The sequence below is a fragment of the Pan troglodytes genome, chromosome 5 (assembly GCF_028858775.2).
Source record: "Pan troglodytes isolate AG18354 chromosome 5, NHGRI_mPanTro3-v2.0_pri, whole genome shotgun sequence".
NCBI lineage: Eukaryota > Metazoa > Chordata > Mammalia > Primates > Hominidae > Pan > Pan troglodytes.
The window spans coordinates 34,093,760-34,118,644 of NC_072403.2; the positions used below are offsets into that span (position 1 = coordinate 34,093,760).

General features: G+C 40.4%; 1 protein-coding gene across 22 annotated transcripts; it reads left to right on the forward strand.

The window, feature by feature from the left end:
* Window positions 1–1,343: 1,343 nt before the first annotated feature.
* On the forward strand, window positions 1,344–18,460 carry LOC107975096 (zinc finger protein 3). 22 transcript variants are annotated; one of them, XM_063812275.1, is made up of 7 exons: window positions 1,349–1,416; window positions 2,175–2,361; window positions 2,949–3,052; window positions 4,192–4,494; window positions 6,092–7,145; window positions 8,995–9,102; window positions 17,083–18,460. In XM_063812275.1, exon 5 carries the CDS (start codon window positions 6,150–6,152, stop codon window positions 6,957–6,959), a length of 810 nt encoding a protein of 269 aa, XP_063668345.1. In that variant the 5' UTR covers window positions 1,349–1,416; window positions 2,175–2,361; window positions 2,949–3,052; window positions 4,192–4,494; window positions 6,092–6,149; the 3' UTR covers window positions 6,960–7,145; window positions 8,995–9,102; window positions 17,083–18,460. The 22 variants fall into 22 exon arrangements, with proteins under 22 accessions (XP_063668348.1, XP_063668352.1, XP_063668345.1 ...); XM_063812279.1 differs by lacking the exon at window positions 17,083–18,460 and adding an exon at window positions 3,157–3,195 and having other exon boundaries at window positions 1,352–1,416; window positions 2,204–2,361; window positions 8,995–9,185; XM_063812278.1 differs by lacking the exon at window positions 17,083–18,460 and having other exon boundaries at window positions 1,344–1,416; window positions 2,204–2,361; window positions 8,995–9,185.
* Window positions 18,461–24,885: the final 6,425 nt, after the last annotated feature.

The window sequence follows — 24,885 nt, forward strand, 5'->3', positions numbered from 1 at the left end:
ACCCTCAGTCCCTTGGACAGCCTCTAGGCAGGAATTACCAGCATGTCAAGGAAACCACAAGCCAGAATATTGTCAGAGTTTGCCAAGTAAAACCATTCCAGTTTTATTTGTTTTTAACGTAGTTTTTAACATACTGTGTTAATCCTATTTAGGAAGGCAAATATGTAGGAGGAAATGTGATTTCCTAAATTAAATCGTTAAAAAGCAGGACTTTAGAAGCACTAGCTTGCTTTTGCAGCAGGGGTACTTAATTCAGCAGGTTTAGAAAGGTTCAACCCCTGGGTGCAGTGGCTCATGCTTATAATCCCAGCACTTTGGTAGGCCAAGGCAGAAGGATTGCTTAAGGCCAGGAGTTCAAGAGCAGCCTGAGCAACAGCAAGACTGTCTTTACAAAAAAAACTTAAAAAATAAAAAAGTTAATCGGGTGTGGTGGGATGCATCTGTAGTCCCAGCTACTCAAAAGAATATGGTGGGAGGATCCCTTGAGCCCTTGCAGTGAGCTATGATTATGCCACTGGGCGACAGAGGTCTCAAAAGTTCAACCCAAGTTAGAAAATCAGTTTAAATGTGTAATATACCAAAGAAATAACTGCTTGCTCTGTCATATTTAAATATTCATAGTTTAGAATGCTAGGTTTAGTGTTCCAATCCATTATTCTGTAAATGGAGGCTCAAAGAGGCCACTTGGTTAGGTTTCCTGGGGCTTTGCCCATTTCTTTTCTCCCCTAGTTATGCCCTCAGGTGTGACCCTTGTATATTCTTAATTCATGCTCTGCCATAAGATGGATTCAAACTTTGTGCCTCCACCTGTAATGATTCATTTTAGGAATTACTCCTTTTACCATCTTTATATCCAAACCAGTATATTTACTGACTACAGTGTTTTAAGTTCTTTCATAAATAATTGAATAGCCGGAGAAATTTTGCAGTATCGCAGTCATGTTTTGAAAATATTGTTCTTGGTTCTTGTCTCTAATCTTTGAGAAAGCACACAGGATATAGTGTGTTGGCTTTCAGATCACTAATAATTAAGACCAGAGTTCTGTGGCCCCATGTGTCGCTTTAAGGGATCCTGTAGGGCCCACACGAGAAATTTCACCAACTGCACTGTCTTTAAATTCCAACATACACGGGTGGTCCTGCCCTGGATAAAACTCAGGAAGCAAAATCAACCTTCGAGAGAGGTGAGATAGGAAGTCTGAGCATTGCCGACGGGCCGGAGCAAATCGCTCCCGGGCTAGACCCTGCCTACACCGCGGCGGGGACAGGTGGAGGTTTCAACCCCTGTTTGGCAACCTCGGGCGCAGCCAGGCCCCGCCCAGAAATTTCCGGGACACGCCCCGGAAGTACTGAGAGGGACTTCCGCCCCGCGGCGAGGCCTCGAGCTGGTTGCTGCTCACAGGCAGAGAAACGCTGGTATGCATTTGGGTGTCGCTTGGGTGGATGTTGCACAGCTGCAACCCCTCAGACCTCGTCTCTCCGCGCCTGCCTGGGTGGAATGTGTGCAGGAACTCCAGGAGAGGCAACCCCTCCTGGGACGGTGGGGATTGTATCCAAATGCAGTCTTCCAGTAAAGGGTTTTTCCTCGAGATTTAGTGCCGCAGGGGCCCAGAGTTGGGACTACTTCCCTTTCAGTTACAACCCTGGTTTTTACTGCCGTCTTCAGAGCTTCATTGAGTGCCAACTACAAGTGTGCTTCTGGTACCAATTGGTATCACTGCCCACCAGATCTTCAGCTCTCTTTTTCAAACAAAAGGGGGAAAATGCAAATAATTGGAAATAAATGTTCGGTGCTCTAAATTCAGGAGAGGCTTCTTCCACCACTTAATTGTGCCCGTGACATTTCATTTCGAATGCAGAATTTATTTTCTCTCTACTTCAGCTTGGCAATAAATGGCTACCCTTCCCTTTAGCAGTCACTTCCATCCACGCCAGGACCACCTTACAGCAACCTTAATGCTGTTCTCTCATGAGCCCTTCCACTATCCCAAGCAGTGCTTAAAGGCAACGGGGAAGATTACCACTGCAGGCCTGCTGCCCCAGCATGTGATCTGAGAGCCCTTTGCAAATTAGCTCCTTATTTAACATTGCACTTCTTTCCCCCCATAACCCTTAGTAGTATAACACCTATGGCAATCTTTGCTTTTTCTTTGAGTAAAATGTTTCTTTTACAGAAGTGTTCCTGAAAACTCTTCAATTACAGGAAAAGCTGCATGACTGCATCTTTAGAGGAGATGGTTTCGCTGGTTCCAAGGATTCTGTTAATGAGAAAACTCCACAGGCCAGCATTCTGTAAGCTGGCTCCAGCAGCCCAGTTGACAGTGGCTGAGGCCAGTTCCTGAGCATCCTGAGGAACACCAGGTCTGGGAGAGGGAGCAGCACTGGCCAGGGGAGGGAGGATTTTCCTTGGGGAAGTGGCTAAGCTGGATGATTTCAAGGAATTGAGTGAATCCAGACAGCAGGTGGGGAGAGAGATTATCATCTTACAACTTTTGATCTCTTAGGGATTCTTCCCTTTTTTTCCCCTACTTTTTAAGCACGTAAGTCAGAAGCCACACTACCTGTGATTTTGGCCAAGTCATTTTATCTTTCTGTGCCTATATGTCATCTGTCAGTAGGGATAATAAAAGCACCTGTCTAGAGTTGTTATGAGGATTACATGAACAGTACCTGCTACATAGGAAGTGCTATCCAGGTATTTGTTGTAATTATTTCTTACTTTCCTTACCTCCCTGGAATTAGCCTGTTCTGCTGATTTATTCATTTCCACAGCGATTCTTTGATAAATTCATGTGTTTAATTTTTTTCTGGCCCCAGCTGTTGGATACAGTCAGGAAGTAGGCAAGAAATGCCAGCTCCGGAAGCAGAGGGAGAATAAGATAGTTATTCTCTAGTGCCACCCAGGAATATGCCACTGAAGTGTTAATGACAGACTCTTCCCTCTACAGGAGAGTTGTGCTAAACTTTGACGTTTTGTGGTCTTCTGGGGATTCTGGAAGTAAGGGACCTGCGGTGACTTAACAACAACTGCTGTATGACAGGATCAGGATAAGTGAGTTGTGAATGCTTAGCAGAGTCTGATTAAGTTCAGAGTGAAGCTGGAGCAGGAGAGAATCCAGCTCTGACCTGCCGTTTACACTTTTTTTTATCGTTCAGGAACTTCATCTTGGCTGCCAGTTTTCAGAAATAGAAATTGTAAATATATTTCCATTTTTTTGTCTTTGACTGCTTAAAGTGCTTTTGTTTGTTTGTTTTACCTCACAGGAGTTTTTATTCTATGTGGGTCAAGTTTACCAATCTTTTCATTAATGATCTCTGGATATTGGCTTATAAGGAGGAGGACTTTTCTTTTTTGAGATGGAGTCTCGCTCTGTCACCCAGGCTGGAGTGCAGTGGTGCGATCTCTGCTCACTGCAACCTCCGCCTCCCGGGTTCAAGTGATTCTCCTGCCTCAGCCTTCTGAGTAGCTGGGATTACAGGCACGCACCACCACGCCTGGCTAATTTTTGTATTTTTAGTAGAGACGGGGTTTCACCATGTTGGTCAGGCTGGTCTCAAACTCCTGACCTCATGATCCACCCACCTTGGCCTCCCAAAGTTCTGGGATTACAGCCGTGAGCGACCGCGCCCGGCCAGGAGGAGGGCCTTTCTATTCTGAGGTTATAAAGGACTCACCTCATGTTTTCCTCTGGTACTTTTATGGTTTCATTTATAACATGTAAAACTGGTTTATTTGGAATATATCCTAGTTTATAGAGTAAGGTAGAAATCTAATTTACCATCTTTCCAGATGGTTATCCAGTTCTCACCATGCATTTGAAGAGTTCACTTTTTTTTTTTTTAACTCATTTGCTACCTTTATCATAATGCTAAATTTATGTGTCTATTTCTGGGCCTTCTGTTCTGTATCATTATCATGAGTACTACACACTTTAAGTATTAAGGCTTTATAATAAGTAAGTTCTTTAGGACAAGTGCCCTTCTTTCTCAGTTTCCCCAGGTAGTCCTGCATGTTTAGTCTTCTAGGTGAACATTAAAATCTTCTAAAAAGTTTCTATTTTCATGAGAATAGTGTTGAATTTACAAATTAATTTGGAGATTACTGGCTGAATACTACCCTGAGAAGCTGTAAAGTGGCTTAATCTGGGAAGCAAGCCCTAGATTGAAATTTCATCTTGGCTGTTTTAACAGGTGCCTGACCTCGGAAAATTTATTTGCTTCTCAGTTTTTATATATATGCGAGGAGGACTTTAACGTCTGCCCTGTAGGATTAAATGAGATAAAAAGCATAAAATGCCTTCTTGGGAGTAAGCAATCCTTTCTTCACATGGTCCATTCTGGTCAACTCACAAATCCCTGAGAGGGAAGCCTCCAGGATCCTAGAGTAGATGACCAGATGCCCAGGCGCGGGATCTGCGGAAGTCAAAGTCAAGCTTTCTAGGCCGACAGCTGTCCTCAGTCGCTTGGTCAGATAGTCTAATCTCAGTTTTTCAGGTGAGTTCCCTCTTGACTTTCTTCTAGAGTTTTGCGTGTGCCCTGGGGTGGACACCCTCGGAGGATGGGAGAAACTATGTACTGCGCCAGGTCGCCTCAGGCCTGCCTTTTCCCTCCATCCTTCCCCACCCCTCCCCTCTTCCACCCACTTTCTCACACTCCTCCTCTTTTCTCTTTCCTCCCTTTTCCTCCCTCTTCATCATCCTCCCTCTTATTTTTCTTTCCCTTCACTACCCCATCTCCTGCCTGGCCCTTCTGCACTGGCAGAGTAGACCCTCAGAAACCCTGGGAGGGAGGATGGCTGGGACAGGCTGATGTCTTGAGTCCTGTCCTTGGCTGTCTCTGAGGCTCTTAAGACTCCTAATTACAGGAGTGACTCCGACTTGCTTTTCTGACAGCTAAATTTCTGAGAGTGGGGTGCAGGAATGGAGACCTTATTTTCTCTTGGTCCTGGATCCTCAGTTCTGCTTTGTGTTGGTTTTCGTTGTTGCTATTGTTGTTTGTTCATTTTGTAGAATATCATTCAATTGGGATTTAACTGTTTTTGTCATTATTATACTGAGGTTATATGTTCTGGGGAGGAAGACCACAGAGGTGAAGTGCCATTCTCATTATATCAAGGGTGCACACTGTTAACTTATAACTGTCAAGACATAAAACAATTTATAAGGTGGAAAAAGGCAGAGAGGGGTAATTAGTGTAATTTGAGTTGGGAGCAAAAATTTTATCAAGTTTAGACACAAAACTGGGTTTGTTCCCAAGAAAGTAGCAGCCATCCCTTTTCTTAGGAGAGGTGAGGGGTTTATTCTGTCACAGTTCCAGCAGAGACAAAGGATCCTTGTTGCTGAGATACTGTTTATCATAGCAACAACAGCTGCAGAAATAGTCCTGGCATAGCAATGAACAGAGCTTTTTTGGTCCCTGTCTCTCTCTTCCATCTCAAATAGTATGGACTTCTGTGGGCAGTAAAACATACCTGTTAATGGTGTTATTGTCATTTTTCCAAACTTCTTATCAGTTGAATTTGTTTCTGTTGCCATTTCTATTCCCATACTCCTTCATCTGCTCTATCTGCAAATCTCTTGCGTTTCTGTCTTGTTTTCCAATTTAATTAAATATGATTCGCATTTAAAAGTAGGAACTATATATTATTTTTATATTCATTTATATTCCGGATTGTATGTGTATGTTTTAGATGACTTTATAGAGGATATTTTATTTATTCATTTATATTTTTTGAGACAGGATCTTGCTCTGTTGCCCAGGTTGGAGTGCAGTGGCATGATCATAGCTCACTGCAGCTTCAATCTCCCAGACTCAAGTGATCCTTCTGCCTTTGCCTCCCAAGTAGCTGGGATGATAGGCGTGTGCCATGAAGATATATTTAAATAGCCGTTTGAGTCAGATATTCATTCCAACAGTTATTTGATGTTATTGAGACATGATACAGGCTGAGTGAAAACATTTTATGTGAGTGCCATATGATTGGTTTGTCCTGGGATTACTGAACGTGTTTGAGAGCTCTAGTCTGTATCATATTATATTGCTTTAGCAACAGGGAATAAAGCACATTTCAAAGGTCTGTTTATTATTTTAGGAATCAAGGCCAGAGGTGTGAACAAGGTGTCAGCTCTGAAGGGAAGGTTTTTCTAAGGATGGACCCACACCAGAAGGTCCCTAGCATATATAATGGGGATACTTTACAAACTCCTGAGTATGAAAAAGTCTCTCTGTATGAGGACCAGTTAGAAAGGCATGAGAGTAGGCACATGGAAGAAAGACGGTATAAATGCAATGAATGTGGAAAGAAGTTTGCCCAGAGCTCAGGCCTTGTTCGACATCAGAGAATCCACACTGGAGAGAAACCCTATGAGTGTGATCACTGTGGAAAAGCCTTTAGCGTGCGCTCAACCCTCACTGTGCATGAAAGAATCCACACTGGTGAGAAGCCTTATACTTGTAATGAGTGTAAGAAAGCCTTCAGTGTAAGGGCACACCTGATTCTACATCAGAGAATCCACAATGGAGAGAAACCCTATGAATGTAATGAGTGTGGCAAAGCATTTAGTGTGAGCTCAGACCTTATCAAACATCAGAGAATCCATACTGGTGAGAAACCTTATGAGTGTGATGAGTGTGGAAAAGCTTTCAGTGTGAGCTCAGCCCTCATCAAGCATCAGAGAATCCATACAGGAGAAAAGCCGTATGAGTGTAAGGAATGTGGGAAGGCCTTCTATGTGAACTCAGCACTTACTAATCACCAGAGGATTCACTCTGGAGAAAAGCCCTATGAGTGTGGAGAGTGTGGAAAAGCATTCAGCCAGATCTCAACGCTTATTCATCACCAGAGAATCCATACTGGAGAGAAACCGTATGAGTGTGAAGAGTGTGGGAAAGCTTTCCGTGGGAGTTCTAACCTTACTAAACACCAGAAAACACATGCCAAAGGAAAGTGTCATCAGTGATTTATGTGGCAAATATATTCCAAAGGGCTTTTGTTACATCGGAAGATACCATTGAAAGAAGAGTATGGTTAATGTTAATGCCTTAATTGACACTTCACCCTTGAAATACTGAAGTGAGAAATCACTCAAAAGTAACTCCATCAGCATTGTTTCTAAGGCTCTAAAATCACATCTACTTCTGAGAAGGTAATTTTGCAACTCATAAGGTAAAGCCATTTAAAAACCATATAGTATATAATGTAGTTTGTGTTGGCTTAGAGCAAACTAGCAATTCAAACATTTTCCTCTTATGAGCAAGACTTTTGTTGTTGTTTTCTTGCTGTTGGTGTTATAGATAAAACATTAGATTTGAAATTTGAAGCAATTGGTGAGAGAGGAAGGACATATCCTTAGTTGAATCTGGAAAATACCAACCCATTTATCTTTCTTTGCCTTTGATGTACTGCTGTGCTCTTAGGATGATTAGATGTGTGTGTGACTTCTTGGCAGAAGGTAGAGCATATCTTTAGGTAGGAATCCCAATAGATAATTTTTCAGGGTGATTCTTGCATAGTCAAAAAGCCTTAAACCTTTTGACTTACTGACTCAATAAGCCTTTGAGTTTGACTGAGATTCCTCAACCAATGCAAACAAAACAAAGACAAAAACTTCCCAAGGAGATTTAAGTGTTTCTGACTTCTGATCCTTGCTCATAGCTGATCATAGGTCACTGCTGTGTGTGGTGTCATATATGCAAAAGCTCAGAGATATAATAATGGGACACTTGGGGAATTTTCGAGGTCAGTGTTGATTTTAGGATGACTATGTGAAGCTTGATACCTAATGTCAACCAAGAGTGCTCAGATTTGAGAGGTGAGTTTGATTTTGAAAATGTTTTTGCTGTGTCTATGGGACTCCCACTAGAGCTGTCCACCAGACCATAATCTAACTTCCTAACACTAATCCCCAAAGCCTGTATTTGCACATGTGAAACTCAGGAGAGAAATCTGGACTTTAAAATTACTTTGTTACTATTTTTCTTTTTCTCTTTTTTTCCTTTTGAAACAGGGTCTTGCTCTATCACCCAGGCTGAAGTGCAGTAGTGTGATCCCACCTCACTGCCGCCTCAGCTTCCTAGGCTCAAGTGATCCTCCCATCTCAGCCTCCCAAATAGCTGGTTTTACAGGTGTGCACCACTATGCCTGCTAATTTCTTATTTTTTGTAGAGACAAGGTCTTACTATGTTATCCAGGCTGGTCTCCATTTCCCCTGCTCAAGCGATCCTCCCACCTTATCCTACCTAAGTGCTGGAATTATAGGCATGAGCCACTGGGTTAGGCTATTTTTCTATTTTAACAATGATTTCTCCCTCCTGAGTAATAGTCCTGAAATTTTTTATTCCTGAAATTTAATTCATGTTAGGTTCAAGATGTGCCAAATCGATAGAAATTGCAGATAGCTTTGGTGGTTCACATTTGGAATAGATTATAGAGAACACTCTCTGGGAAGGTGAAATGGTGTTCACTTCTCAGAAAGAGGCTCTGTGTTGCAAAGGGATGCACAGTTTCCGTGAATTATCCTAATCAGCACTTCAGGCAAGTCAGCTGTAAAACACACTGGACTTCATGAAGCTCTGAGCCAACTTGTGGCCAGTAGGCACTAAGGTCAGAGACGCATATGGAAAAGCACATGATGAAGCCTCTGGTATTGGAGTAGTGCCTACAGCCCTGCCCAAGGCCTGGATATGGGGATTGAAGGCAAAGAAGATCATGGTTCTGGAGCTCACGTTGAGGAAATGGACCTCACTCAGGGAATGGGGCACATTAGAGAAGGTAAAACACGTACTGTACTTACAGCAGAAGTGAAGGGCTTCAGAAAGTTCTCTTTGCTTTGCTGAGTTCATGTGTGAATTCTTTTGCACTGCTTCTTCCTGTCTTTGGCAATTGAAGGAGACTAGGTTTTCCTTGATTTGACCTGTCACCCCATTTCTGTGCTATTACCTTCAATGTTTTTAGTATTTACCTTTCTAACCCCAGCTATCTTGGTTTGTTTCTAGAATGGAGATTTACAGACAGTCATCTGGGTGGAGGACACCCTTTTGGGATCAGCACTGAAAGTGACGCCATATCCCACTCCAAACCAGCACAACTATAAATACTAAGCAGTGAGTGGTATTCTGAAGACTTTGAAGGAGGAGCTATTTCTGAAAATAAATTTATTTTGTTGAAGAATTTAACCATTAAGCGATCAGGATATGTGTACTGTGGTTATTACTTTTGAGCTCAAAGTAAGGTATTAGTGATTATTTGTTTTAGGTTGGGTCTTGTGCCAGGTTCTAGGAATACAAAAATAAGTGAAAAAAGCACCCTAATCTCGGGGCTCGCAGACTATTTGGTGACAGGGAGAAGAGAGTAGATAGAAAACAACAAATACTGTGATAAAGCCGCTGGATTTGTAGAGTACTTTGCATTGAAGAGGGTTTAACAATGACTCACGAAAACAATTGAAAAGGCTTTGGAGGAAAAGAATGAGTTCTTGAGCCACATGATACAGAAGAATGAGGGAAGGTACAGTGAGAATAGCATGTGAAAAAGCACAGTGCATCTGGGGGTAAAGAAGGAAGTTTTCACGGACTTTGATTATATTTCAAGAATCATAGAATATGCATATGAAAGTAGTATATTATGACCAGACCAGACATTCTTTGTTCTGCTAAGAAGTATGAAACATATTCTTTAGGCCAGTGTTTCTTCAAACATTTTGTGCAGTAAGAAACCCATTTTATGTTGTAACTCGGTGTACCATTTTTGGGAGAGACCATCCTCCTTGGGCCTTGCACTCCTACATGTCTTGCTGGGTGTGCCAACATTGCAAGGGCATGGCAGCTCTTACTCAGGCCACTTTTTATTGTCATGGAGCTAGTAACCTTGAAAGATGAGGTGACATCTCTTGGACTAAGAGTAGGTTAGCTTGCTTGCTTACTTACTACTGTTTGGTATTCTTTTGGAAAGTTCCTGTTCAATTTTTTTACATGTTTATAGGAATTATTTACATATTCTGGATATGAGCTCTTTTCATAGAGGATGCAAATATTATCTCCATCTTTATAGCTTGCCTTTTATTCTCTTAATGATGTCTTTTGATGAATATACATTTTTAATTTTAATATAGTCCTATTTATCAATCTTTTTCTTCCATGTGTTTCTTGTTTTGTGTCTTTTGAATAATTCTTTCTCTCCCTTAAGATCATGAAGATAATCTCTACCATTTTAAAAAGTCTTCTAATTTGCTTTATCATTTATATCTGTAATCCATTTGAAACTTATTTTTCTGCCTGAGTGAGGTAAAGTCTAATTTCATTCTTCTCCATATGGATATTCTTTTCATCCTTCATCACTTATGGGAATGCCTGTCATTTCCCACTGTTCTACAGTGCCAATTTGTCATTAATTAATTTTCCAAAAATGCATGGATCTGTTTCTAGTTTCTCTGTTATGTTCCATTGCTTTATTTGGCTCTCCCTTCGTCAATACCAGATTTTCCTAATTATCGTAGCTTTACATTGTTCTAGTATCCAGTGGAGCAAATCATCCTACTTGAAGAGTCAGACTCCATGCCAAATTTCTATGTGTCATTTTTCAGGCCCAACCATAGGCAGTTACAAAGGCCGTACACCTCATGAAGGAAAGCTACCCTCCCCATGCCAGACTTGGGGCACAGCCAATGCATTGCAGTCTCTGAAGAAAGTTGCAGTCAAGGACCCAGACCCCCGGCCCAGCCATGCTCTTACGCATATCTGCATTCCTAGTCCAAGCACCTCTATTTAGAGGTCTCTTTATTGGTGGCCTTCTCTAAACAATTCTGAGACCATTTTACTGGGATCAGGAACCTTGATGCCACTTGTCTTCACTTTCAATATTTAGTACTTTTCCACTCCTAGCACTTTTCCCTCTTTCCCCTCCCAGCCCTTAGGCCCATAAAATAGCTGGAGCCTTTTATTTAGGTTTCTCATAGTAGCGAGATGATCCCCATATCTTTGCTGATTGTTTTGACGCTTGTTTGACTCTGTTCCATGGGTAAGAATGTAACACTGCAGGAGCCAGCAGTTTTTCCTGCTGAGCCTCTTGCTAATGCTACTGCTGATCGAAGGCTTGACTGATACCTTATCATTTTGGCATGTTTTAACTGACCACCACAACACCTGGCAGCTCAGTTCTTTCTGCATCAGCTTAGTTCTTAACACCACCTTCTTCTCCTACTTCATAAGTGTCTTGGCTGTTCCTGGTTCTTTGCATTTACATATAAATTTTAGGATCAGCTGTCAAATTTGACCCACTCCCTTCTAAAAAATTATTGGGATTTTGATTGAGAGTGTATTGAATCTATAGATTATTGGGGAGAATCAACATTCTTGCATGAATTTTCTAATTCATGAACATGGTATAGCATTCCATTTCTTCAGGGTCTTAATTTTTCCCAATAATATTTTATGGTTTTCTGTGTCGGTCTTGATCATCTTTATTAGATTTATTTCTAGACATCTGACATTTCTTCCATGTAATTGTTAGTAGTGTCATTTTTAAAAATTTACTTTCTGTTTACAGAGACTTAGCATTGATTTTTATATATTGACTTTGTAGCCAGCATTCTAATAACATATAGATATTTTGGGTCTTTACATATACCATTTGCAAATGATGACAGTTGTATTTCTTCCTTTCAAATCTTTATACTTTTTTTCCCTCTTATTACATTAGTATGACATCTACTACCATGATAAAAAGAAGTGGTAATAGCTGGCATCTTTGTCTGGAAGGCCTGCTGTGACCTTAACTGTAGGTTCCTTTCTCCAGTGACTCATCTTGAGATTACCTTTCTCTCATACCTCCAACATTTTTGAGACTTGGATATTCCAAGCCTGTGCTAACCATTCACTTCTTTGGCTACACTCAGCAGAAGAGAAATAGAAAGCTGCCAACCTCTTAGACTCAAACGAAATCATTTTCCCATTTGTTACCCTCAGAAATTGGCTCTTTCCATCCACAGGTTCCACATCCATGGATTCAACCAACTGTATTGTCAGTATTCAAAAAAATAATAAAGTAAAAATAAACAAACAAATAAATAAATAAAAGTTATCTTGATCCTGATCTTCAGAACCTGCCTTGCCTGAAAATTTAACATTTTTCACACTACCTATGTGCGAGCCAACCAGCACTAGCTGAGAAGGGTTTCACATTTTCTTGACTCTGTTTAACTTGCATAAAAACAAGACTTTAGAACAAGTCTTACTTGGTGGTTACACAGTTCATTAAAACATTTTAGGTTGAACTCCATTGATAGCTGATTTCTAAAATAATAGAACATTTTTAAAATACAGTATAACAACTATTTGCATAGCATTTTCATTAAATTAGGTACGATCAGTAAGCTTGAGATGATTTAAAAGTATATAGGAGGATGTGTGTAGCTATATGCAAATACCATGCTGTTTTATGTAAGGGACCTGTGCATGCTGAGGTGTCCTGGAACCAGTCCCCAACAGATACCGAGGAACAACTATATACAGTCAGTTTGCATTACTTATAGTTAGTTGGGTCCTATAATGTTGCCGCAAACACTGAATTAGTGAGTACTAAACTGTTGTTCCTAGAGTTAATGGGGGGGTTAAATTCCTGTGAGCCTGTAGTCATAATATTTTCATCAATCCATATGTCATTTGCATTGTAAACATTCGTTCGCCAGCATCCTTGTAAAACAAGCCAGTCCCATCAGGGTTTGAAAGCAGCTCTTCCTTGGCTGAGCAGGTGGCTCACACCTGTAATCCCAGCACATTGGGAGGACAGGGCAGGAGGATCACAAGCCCAGAAGTTTCAGACCACCCTAGGCAACATAACAAGACCCTATCTCTAAAAATAAAAAATAAAAATAAATAAGGAAAGCAGCTCTTCCACATAACCCTTTTCTGTATAATACTACACAGATGTTTTAAGAATATTCCATAGCCTTCTAATCTTTAGAACCTGTCTTGCCTGAAACTTTAACATTTTCCACACTATCAACGTGGGAGCCAGCCAGCACTAACTTAGAAGGGTTTCACGTGTTCTTGGGTTTTTTTCTTTAATTAGTTGTCATCTCATGAATACTCAATTTTTTTTTTTTTTTTTTTGAGATGGAGTTTCACTCCTGTTGCCCAGGCTAGAGTGCAATGGTGCAATATTGGCTCACTGCAACCTCCGCCTCCCTGGTTCAGGCGATTCTCCTGCCTCAGCCTCCCAAGTAGCTGGGATTACAGGCATGCACCACCATGCCCGGCTTTTTCTTAGCTTCATCCCACACTGTAGATGTTGCTTTTTAGCACTTTCCCTAGTGACCTCATGTACAGATGACCAAATTTTCTCTTCCTTTTTCTGGATGTACCAAATTGTTGAATCATTAACATTGTATTTATAGCCAACAGCACTATCACTCATGCATGAATTAAGCTTATCTAACACACCTATTTTCTCTGTAAGGCACATGACAGTCTTCTTGCACTTAGGAACACTAGACAGCACTTCACCACTATATTTGGGTACCATTTTAAACAGAAAAATTACCCCCAAAAAGCACACAAAAAGGGGCACTAGTGATGCCCCTAAAGGAAACTTGTTGATGATACCTAAAACAAGAAGGCAGAGTGTCCCCTTGTTTGAACTCTTCAGATGGTATTAGTTTCATAGGGTTGCCATAATAGATTACCACAAACTTGGTGGCATGAAACAACGGAAATTTATTTTCACACTGCTCTGGAGGCCAAAAGTCCAAATTCAGTTGTTGGCAGGGCTGCACTCCATCTGAAAGCTCTAGGGTACTTCCTGGCCTCTTCCAGATTCTAGGAATCCTAGGCTTGTAGCCACATCACTCAAATCTCAGCCTTTGTATTCACACCAGCTTTTGTATCCTCTCTGTCTTCTCCTTTCCTATCTCTTATAGGGATCCTTGTCACAGGATTTAGGGCCCACCTGGATATTCCAGGCTGATCTCATCTTGAGATCATAAACTTAGTAATTACCTGCCAAGACCCTTTTTTCAAATAAGGTAACATTCACAGATTCCAGGGGTTAGGACATAGACATAACTTTTTGGGGGCCACCACTCAACCTACTGCAGATGATAAATTTTTCTCAGAAATAATTGATTAATACACTTGAGCACTGAAGTTGAAGTTTTCTGGCAATTAGCAAAAGGGAAAATATGTTGTTTTATATTGTTTTTTATTTGCCTAACAAAAGAAAGCAACTATCTTTGACTGCAGAGGTGAACTTTTTCCTGGAACTAAATTCAAGTAAACATATTGCTTGAATCCCTATGTAAAATATATTAAATAATAGATATTGTCTTCAACTATAGTTTTAAAAAGAGAAAAAAATGGGTCATAGTGAACCCTAAAACAATCCCACAAAATCTTGTGTTCTATTAAATTACAACACACCTACAATATACAAATCATAAGCATACAATTTTATCACTTAAACTAAGTGAACACACTTGTGTAGCCCACACCCAGGTCAAGAAATAATATTTTCAGCCTTCCAGAAGCCTTTATCCCCATGATTCCTTGTAACACCATGATGAGTTACGCATGTTTTTGAACTTTGTGTATACCATGTAACTCTTGTGGCTGGCTTGTTTCTTTTGACATTGTGAGGTGGATCCATGCTATTGAATATAGTTTTAGTTCATTCTCCCATGAAAATTTTAACTTATTGAAGCATTTCTACATGATGCTAAGAGAGTATGTTCAGGGATTTGCTTTATATAATCTTGCTTTTAATAATCAAAAGGGTTCGACTTCAAGAATCTAAATGGATGGAAAGTTAAATGATTATCAAGTAGTGTCTCTCAGATTTCACATACATTAAGCAAGTATTGGCTTAAGATTCATGATTGAATTCTGTGACAAGTATCTGTGATCACATAGTCTTTATAGCTACCTCAGATTCTTTTTGCGATGGTTTAGGGGATGGATGTGTGAATAGATAGCTAAACTTTATTCTTGCCCAGCTATAAAGCCAACCCACTTCAGCATGAGCATGAGTAGTAGAGGAATTTCTGAGTAAAGACAATTTGTTCTTCAGGAAAAAACTCTGGATCTTCTACATCACAGTTTGGGTGCTTAGTTGGGATTCCAGACTTCTTTATCAAAAAGTAGGAAAGCTTCAGCCTGGAAGATGTTTAGAACAAGTTGCACAGTTCATTAAAACGTTTTAGGTTGAGCTCTATTGATGTCTGATTTCTAAACAAACATATTTCCATTTCTGTAACTACTTCCAATCTTCCCCTTCTTTCACCTCCCATAGCACGTTGTTTCTTTCTTGGAACATTCATCTTCTCTTTTGCTTTGTTTGTTTTTTTTATTTTGAGCCAGTTTCTCACTCTGTTGCTTAGTCTGGGATGCAGTGGCACAATGTCAACTCAAGGCAACTTCCAGTTCCCAGTTTCAAGAAATTCTCATGCTTTAGCCTCCTAAGTAGCTGGGACTATAGGCATGCGCCACCATGCCCAGCTCATTTTTGTACTTTTAGTAGAGATGAGGTTTCACCATGTTGCCCGGGCTGGTCTCAAACTCCTGAGCTCAGCTAATCCACCTTCCATGGCCTGCCAAAGTGCTAGGATTACAGGCGTGAGCCACTGCACCCGGCCCTGTTTTACTTTGTATCTGTCTCTCTTGTCCTGCTCCTTTGATTGTGAGTTTTTTGACTGCAGGGATTATTATTATTATTCTTTATGGATTCTTTGCAGCCCTGAGTATGGCTTGAGATTGTACAAGTCATCTTGGGCTAATTAGGATCAATTAGTTTTTTGTCATGTAACCAACAACCTCTCAAATCTCAGTGGCTTTCAATAACAAAGGTTTATTCTTATTGCACATCAGTTATGGGTCAGTTGCAGCTGTGCAATACATTCTCTCTATTCTAGGACCCAGGCTGGAGGAGCAGTCCTACCTTGAATGTGCTGCTTTTACAGCAATAGAAAAAACAGTTGTAGGACGATGTGATGGATTTAAATTAGCTACTCTGGAGGAGCATATGTCACTTACACTTCATTAGCTAAAACAAGTCAAATTACCAAGCCTAGTATCTGTGGGGTGGGGAAAATAATCCTTACAAAGAAGTCAGTGTGTAATAACAATACATAATCTATTATCGAGATAGCATATCTACCCTGATAGCCAATATTTATGGTATGCTTTCTATACCAGGGCTTTTCCTGAATGCCTATATATATATTTTTTTCTCAATGAACAACAATGCTATGAGACAGATACTTCTGTATTCCCATTTTACAGCTGAAGAAGAACAGAGACATTGAATAACTTGTCCAAGATCATGCAGTTAGGCAATGGTAGAGCCAGGAATTGAAACCAGAAGTCTGACTTCACAATCTTCTCTTACCCACAGTGCTGTATTATGAGAGTTTTAATCTGAAGGTTTATGTCTATGTACCATATTGGGCTTTAAAGAGTCATGAAGTGTGCTAGTAAAAACTCTAAAAGTGAGATTCAGGAGCCCTTGGTCTCATCCTGTCTTTACCTCTGAGTAACCGTATTACCTAGGCTCATGCCCCATACCTGGGCCTCAATTTCTGTATCCTTAAAAATAGGGTAAACAGACCAGATATTCTCTGATACCCGTTCAGCTTTGAATTTCTTATCTTTTCTCCAAGTAGATAGTAAAATATTTTGTTGATGTTGATATGATGACCTCTTTCATCTTCTGCTTCCTATGTTATTATCTTCATAGTAGATCTTGTATCAGTATTGAATCTCCCCAATCCTCTTCCATTTTACTTCTCCTGTTTTACTTTAATGATACTACCACTACTGCTGCTACTACTACTACTACTACTGTCTACCATTTATTGAGACCTACTGTTTCAGAACAGGAAAATAAACCCAAAGAAAGCTGAAGGAAGAAAGTACTAAAGATAAGAACAGAAATCAATGAAAAAGCAAACATATATCCTTACTTAGAGCCTTCATATATAAAGAGTGTGTTTTAGGTATGTTCTCTCTGTAGGCTACTCATATATGTTACATTAGAATTCCCCTTTCTGTCTTCAGGAAAAAGGTGTCAATTGCATAATCAACTTGTTCTTTCAGATGGTGACTCCTGGCCTTAAACAGGAGCCTGTTTCAAAGCAAGACTTTTCCAGAAGAAGTCCAACAGAGTGATGTCCAGGGGGCTAAATAGAAACATTTATCAGGGACCCAACACTGAACAAGTTCATGGGCTTCTGAATAGTTTTCCCAAGTGAGGGGAGATCCCCTTTGAAGAAGCACAACAGACATTGCCTAAAGCTAAGGAGAGTATCACTGATAAAGGAACCTGAGACATCTGGGAGAATTTGCTCTGAAATTCAGTCCTGCCAATGCTCTGAGAGTGGGAAACCCTCCTTTCAGTTAGCACATGATTTTCAACTTCAGCAACTGTAATAAAACAAGCAGGCTCTCAATGTAAAGTTAGTGGAAAAGTCATTTCTCTGAAAATATCACTCCCTATTTAAAAAAGCCTTAACACACCAGCAGCCCTGACTTAAACACCAGCATGTCCAAACTGGAGGAAAGCCCTATGTGTATCCTCAATATGGAAAGACCTTCAGTGTAAACCCAAGTCCCATGAAACTACAGAGAAGCCATCCTGGAGAGGACTTGCATGAGAGTAAAGAATGTGGCAAAATCTTCAGACACTGGATCTTGTCAGACATCAGAGAGCTCTTGTGGATATCTTCAGTATGGAAAGCCTTCTGTGCGAGCTCAGTATTATTGAACATAAGTAAATTCATTTTGGACAAGAGCCTTATCTATATTCGTGAGTACAGCAAAGCCTCAAAGTGCTGTGACAGCCTTATTAAACATCAGAGAATCTGCACTGGAGAAAAACCCTGTTGGTCTGAAGAAGATAGTAAAAGGTTCATTATGGTTCAGCTCTGGTCACCCACCAGAGAATCCACACTGGAGAGCAGCACCATTATGAATGTAGTGTGTGAGGGAAGGCCTTTATTTGGAAGCTAGCACTTACCAATCATCAGAATACCCATGCTGGAGAGAAAATTTATAAATGTAAAAATGTAAAAAAGCTCAATCTTATACATCAGAAAATCCACACTGGAACAAAACTGTATGCATATGACCGTAGGGAAGCTAACAGTGTTAGCTCATTGCTTAAAGGGCATCAAGATTCCCGCATGGGGAAAAGCTCTTTGTAAATTATGTGGGAAAACCTTCAGTCAAAGTTCAGATCTTATCCAGCATCAGAGTCCACACTAGATAGAAGCTTTATGACTTGGACAAATGTAAGAAAACATTTTGATGAACTCATCCTTTACTAAGCAACAAAGGATACACAACAAAAATGAACCTCAATAATCAAATATGTGGTAGAGAGATAGTAGAGGAATTTTTCAACGTCATCTGTCATGATTAAGGAAAAGACCATTAAATAGAAGAGGTGACAGTAAAAAAAAAAAAAAAAAAAAAAGACCAAGTGCATATAATCACTTTAACTGACATTATTTTATGGAATTAAAGACAAGTGTTATTAGAAAAAGATTAGCATGTCACTTCATGGGCAGAGTTGAGGAATTAATCTTCTGTGACCAATCTCTATGGATATTTAACTGTCTTTGATACGATTAACTTTTTATTTTCTGTAGTAGAGGTAGAGGGTAGAGGTAAGTCTTTATAACTAATCACGTAACTATAACCTGGATAATCCAAACATTATTGACTATATTGTTATTTGTTTGGAATTCATAATGCTCATTAAAATTTTTCTAAGAATGATTTTGACATTTATTCCTGGGACCCAATAAGTGTATCACTTCTTCCAGACTTACTTCCTTTTATTTTTTATGATGCTAGTCTCAGAAATGCTGCAAATAAATATGTGTGTTTTGGCAAATCATTTCCCAAAATTTCCTATCCCTTTGTTAAAAAAAAAAGATGTAGAAATGTGCATAGACTGTATGAACCTGCAATATGATGAACAGACCTTATTGCCTTGTTCATCTTTGTGTCTCTAATATACAGAATAATGACTGATACAGAAAAGGCCCTCAAAACATGCTTGTTGAATGACTACTCCCAGGGTTCTGTTTATGGGTTGGTCTCAATCCGGCCTACAGAGGGGCCTCTAATTAAGTTTGCCATAGGATTCTGCCCTCTTCCCAGACCTGATCAATGAATAACTTCGGGTACTCGGTGTGGACTGATTATGAACTCACTTCATGGCACATCAGAGTCATTGGTCTGTGTGAGGCCTTGCTTTCATTCTTACACACTTTTTCTCCTTTACTTTTATCCCAATCCTGTTTCTCCCATCCTTAAATACTTGATTTACAAAACTGGTCTTGTGTTAATATGACTCATTTTATACCATTCTGCTTTTTGAGTTTTATTCATATTAATATGTGAAAGTCTAGTTCACCCCTTTAACTGCTGTACAATGCTTAGTCATTGATTCATTCCTCAAATGAAGGTCATTTTAAACAACTCTTTATAATAAACAGTCTTGCTGTGAACACTTTTGGGAGTGTTTTTCTGGAGAACATACCCAGGAGTCAATTGCTGGGGTCACAAGTATGCACAGTGTCAATATCACTAGCAAGTAATGGTTTCTGTTCTTTGTGAACTGAGAGACCTCTCTGGCATCTTAGCCTGATCATGATAGCCCCTTTTCTGCATGAATTTCTGAAAGCAACTGACAACTAAACCAGACAGGCACATTCTCATCTGCTGGCAGTCTGGAGTGAGGTGAATCTCCAACATAAGAATGAGAAAACCTTAACCTCAGAAATAATGCCTGACTTTTCAGGGTCTGGTGATGCAAATTGATTATACTACTTAAACTACAATGTAACCTAAGAAGGCACATATCAGACTATGCTATGAGCGAAGGGAAAATTAAATATTTTTGCTTTTTACCTAAGAACATCATCTCAAAAAGGGAGTATAGCCATTGCAAAGGTGCTGACATTGGAGAAACAGCAAGGCCAGTGAGACAGTAGTAGGAAATGAGGTCAGAGAGACAGGGGAGAGGGCCTGTAGAAACAGACTTGTAAGCAGGCCGGGCGTGGTGGCTCACGCTTGTAATCTCAGCACTTTGGGAGGCCGAGGCGAGCAGATCACTAGAGGTCGGGAGTTTGAGATCAGCCTGTCCAACGTGGCAAAACCCTGTCTCTACTAAAAATACAAAAATAAGCCAGGTATGGTGGTGCATGTCTGTAGTCCCAGCTACTCAGGAGGCTGAGGCAAGAGAATCACTTGAACCAGGAGGTGGAGGTTGCAATGAGACGAGATAATGCCATTGCACTCCAGCCTGGGTGACAGAGTGAGACTCTGCCTGAAAAAAAAGAAAAGAAAAAGAAAAAGAAAAAAGAAAAGAAACAGACTTGTAAGCCAGTTTATGGACTTTTGAGTTTTATCCAGAGTGAAATTGAAAGTTATTACAGGATTTTAAGGAAAGATATGACATGTCAGTTTTTAAAAAGTCAAAACTTACAATAGACTATACGGGGCCAGGGTAAGAGCTGGAGAACAGTTAGGAGCTATTTAGGCTTTCTTTAGTTTTTATTTGCATTAATGAATTAAAGCTAATCCAGACAGGAAATGAGAATGGCTTAGATAAAGGTAGCAGAGGTGGTGAGATGTGATCAGATTCTAGATATGCATTGAAGGCAGTGCCAATATTTTGCTTATGGATTAGATGTAGAGCTACAGAGAACAAGAAGAGGCAAGAATGTCTCTTAAGGCCCAGCATGGTAGCTCATGCCTGTAATCCCAGCACCTTTGAAGGCTGAGGCAGGCAGATAGCTTCAGCTCCGGAGTTCAAGACCAGCCTGGGCAACATGGTGAAACCCCGTCTCTACAAAGAACAACAACAACAAAAAAAATTAGGTGTGGTGGCATGCACCTATAGTCCCAGCTCCTCACAAGGCTGAGAGGAGAGGATCACCTGAGCCCAGGGAGGTCAAGGCTACAGCAAGCCGTGATCTGGTGACCGTACTCCAGCCTGGGTGACAGAGCAAGACTCTGTCTCAAAATTATTTTATTTTGACTCATTTTATTTTTATTTAGACTCAATGTTTTGGCACTAAGCAACTGAAAGAATGAAAGAATGGAGTTACTTTAACAGTGATGGGAGAATGCAATTGGAGCAGGGATTTTTTGTTTTTGTTTTTTATTTTTATTGAACATGTAAAGTCTGGGATACCTGTTAGTACCTCACACAAAGTTTGGCATTTAAGAAAAAGGAAGGGGCATTCTTGAGACAGCTTCTGCCCCTCAGTCCAGAAGCATTCCCCAGCCACACCTGTCAGTCTCAGTGAAAGTTTTAATTATAGGCAATCCCCTTTTCTCTTAACCCCAGACACTGCTAAAAACCAAGAATTTAAGAAAGCAGTATTTTCTCAACTGGATTTTTATTTTTTATTTTTTTAAAGACAAGGTCTCTCTCACCTAGGCTGTAGTGCAGTGATGCGATCTCAGCTCATTGCAGCCTTGACCTCCCAACTCAAGCCATCCTCCAGCCTCAGCTTTCTGAATAGGACAACAGGCGCACACCACCATGCCTGGCTAATTTTTGTATTTTTTGTAGAGACGGGGTTTTGCCATGTTGCCCAGACTGGTCTCGGACTCCTGAGCTCAAGCTGTCCTCCCACCTTGGCCTCCCAAGGTGATTACAGGCAATTGAAGGCTGGGATTATAGGCATGAGCCACCGCACCTGGCCCTCACTTGGATTTTTTAAAGGATTTAGGCTTAAAAAGCTGAAAGACATCCTGAAGTTATCTGGTCTAAAATTAGAGAATTTTTTCAATTACTCCGGGTCCCTCAGAAAGTTATGGAATGTTAGTTCTAGCCTCTAAATCTATCGTTTCTCAGGAAGAATTGCTGATAGTGTATTCTTTTTTAAAGAACTTTTAATCAAATGAGTTAAGTGTAAATGTTTCCTTAAGTTAGAATATCAAAATAATTCATAGGAATTGGAGCTGAAATCACTTTTCTAATTATATCTACCCTGCAAAAACATATGACCAGAATTCTGATTCTGATAATAGCAGACAAGGTACTATGAACCAACTCTTCTACTGAGGAGAAGTGGAAAAGCTGGGAAGAATGCTTTAAAAAATATATACTTAATGGCATTAGAGAACTAATTAGAGTCAAAGATCTAGATTAGAAGAGCATGGAGACAGACAGAGATGAGCCCTGTCTTTGGGGCCATTGTTTTCTAGGTATCTTCTGATTCTAGGAGGGGCACCTGAGAAAGTGAGTCAAATATTTGATAAGTTCACAAAAGAAAAATACACCAAAGTTGGATTCTGGGAACTTCCAAGTTGGGGCTTGGGGAAGGACGGGACTGATTAATTTCCTCACTGATGATGTGTGACCCCAAAGGATTGCACTCTATGAGTAAGGGTGAACCAGACAGGCAGGCCTTCCCAGGACTGTAGCTCAGCTTTGAATATTCTTTTGTGGTTGGATTTAAGTGATTCCATAATGCTATAGCTTTCTGGAAATCCTCTCTATGAGGGAATAGTATCATAGCTCTCAAATTATTTCTCAAACAATTTTGCAAAAAATTTTAAAAGCTAGGCATATGAGAAGACAAAATGACACAAAGGAAAACCCAACAGAAGCAACAGATAATAGAAATACATTGAAGAGGAATACAGAATTGGAGTTATCATACAAGATTTTTAAATAACTGTGTATACAGTGTTCAAATATAAGTGACAGGATTAAGAAGTTTAACAGGCCGGGCGTGGTGGCTCACACCAGTAATCCCAGCACTTTGGGAGGCCAAGGTGGGCGGATCACGAGGTCAGGAGATTGAGACCATCCTGACCAACATGGTGAAACCTGTCTCTACTAAAATACAAAAAATCAGCGGGGCATGGTTGCGTGCACCTGTAGTCCCAGCTACTCGGGAGGCTGAGGCAGGGGAATCGCTTGAACCCGGGAGGCGGAGGTCATGCCACTGCACTCCAGCCTAGTGACAGAGCGAGACTCCGTCTCAAAAAAAAAAAAGTTTAACAAAATGCTGGTGGGGGAACGGGGGGACGCGGTTGGGGGTGGACAATGAACCAAATGAAAATCCTGAAATTGGAAAACAACTGAAATAGTAGTGGATAGATATAGCAGCAGATGAAACAGCTGAAGACAATAGTTTAGAAAAAAATATCCAGAATGAGGCACAAGAGGACAAAAAATTGGCTATATAGGAAAAGGGTAAGACACAGAGAATATAGATCCAAAATATTTGTCATTAGGATTGCAGGAGAAATGAGAGGAAATTAGGCAGACACAATATTTGAAGACAGAATAGGTGAGAACTTCCTAAGATTTATGAAGGGTATCAAGCACAGATTCAGGGACCATAAGAACCATATGAACCCTAAATAAGATAAATGAAAAAAATCATTTAGATACATCATAGTAAAACTACTAAAAATTAAAGACAGAAATATCTTTTTTATTATTATTATTTGAGACAGGGTCTTGCTCTGTCGCCCAGGCTGGAGTGCAGTGGTGCAATCTCTGCACCCTTTACCTACCAGGCTCAAGCAATTCTCTCCTCGGCCTCTTGAGTAGCTGGGACTATGGGTGCACACCACCATGCTTGGCTAATTTTTGTATTTTTTGTAAAGACAGCATTTTGCCATGTTGGCCAGGCTGGTCTTGAACTCCTGAGCTCAAGCAATTTGCCCATCTCGGCCTCCCAAAGTGCTGGGATTACAGATGTGAGCCACTGCACCCAGCAGAAGTATCTTAAAAGCAAGAAAAAAAAGTACCTTAAAAGGAGCAACAATTAGATTGGCAGCTAAGTAAAAAAAGTCAGTGCCAAAAGACACTGAAATTTGTGGAAAGTAACTGCCAACACAGAGTTCTGTACTGAGCAAAACATTTTGTTTAAGAACAAAAGTAAAGACATTTTCAGATAAATAGAAACTGAGAGAAGTCATCATCTATATGTCCTCAAAACACTCAAGACAAGGCTGGAAACAGTACATATTCCCACCAGCAAGATGGAAGAATCTCCTAATTCACAAAGCACTAGGTAAAGTACTTGGAAGGGGTCTGCCTCAACAGTGAGTAATAGGTAGCTATATTAGTTTCCTACTGCTGCTGTAACAGATGACCACAAACTGTCACTTAACACAAATGTATTATCATACAGTCCTGGAAATCAGAAGTCCAAAATGAGTATTACTGGGCTAAAATCTTTTTTATTCAGAGCAGAAGAACTTGAGAGGTAAAATCAAGATGTCAGCAGAGATGCATTCGTTTAGGGTACTTAATGAGGAGAGTCTGGTTTATTGTCTTTTCCAGGTTCTAGAGGTTGTTCACATCCCTTGGCCCTATTTCTCCATCTTCAAAGCCAACACTGAGTTGAGTCTTTCTCACATCATATCATTCCAAGCTCTCTTTGGACTCCCCCTTCTACTTTTAAGGATACCTGTAATTACACTGGGCCTACACAGATAATACAGGATAATCTCCCTATTTTAAGGTCAGGTGATAGGGAACCTTAAACTTCCCTCTTGCCACATAACATCATATTCACAGATCCTAGAGATTAGGACATAGACATCTTTGGGTGGGTGAGGAAATTTCTGCCTACTACATTTCCCAGGCTAAAAATGTGGTTTCTGGTGAGGGTTGCCTTCTTGCTGTATACTCACATGACAAAAAGAGTGAGAAAGCTCCAGCCAGGCGCAGTGGCTCACGCCTGTAATCCCATCACTTTGGGAGGCCGAGGCAGGCAGATCACGAGGTCAGGAGATTGAGACCATCCTGGCTAACACAGTGAAACTCCGTCTCTACTAAAAATACAAAAAATTAGCTGGGCGTGGTGGCAGGCGACTGTAGTCCCAGCTACTTGGGAGGCTGAGGCAGGAGAA

Coding starts and splice junctions, on each gene's coding strand:
- LOC107975096 (XM_063812278.1), top strand. CDS start 6,150: ATGGACCCACACCAGAAGGTCCCTAGCATATATAATGGGGATACTTTA.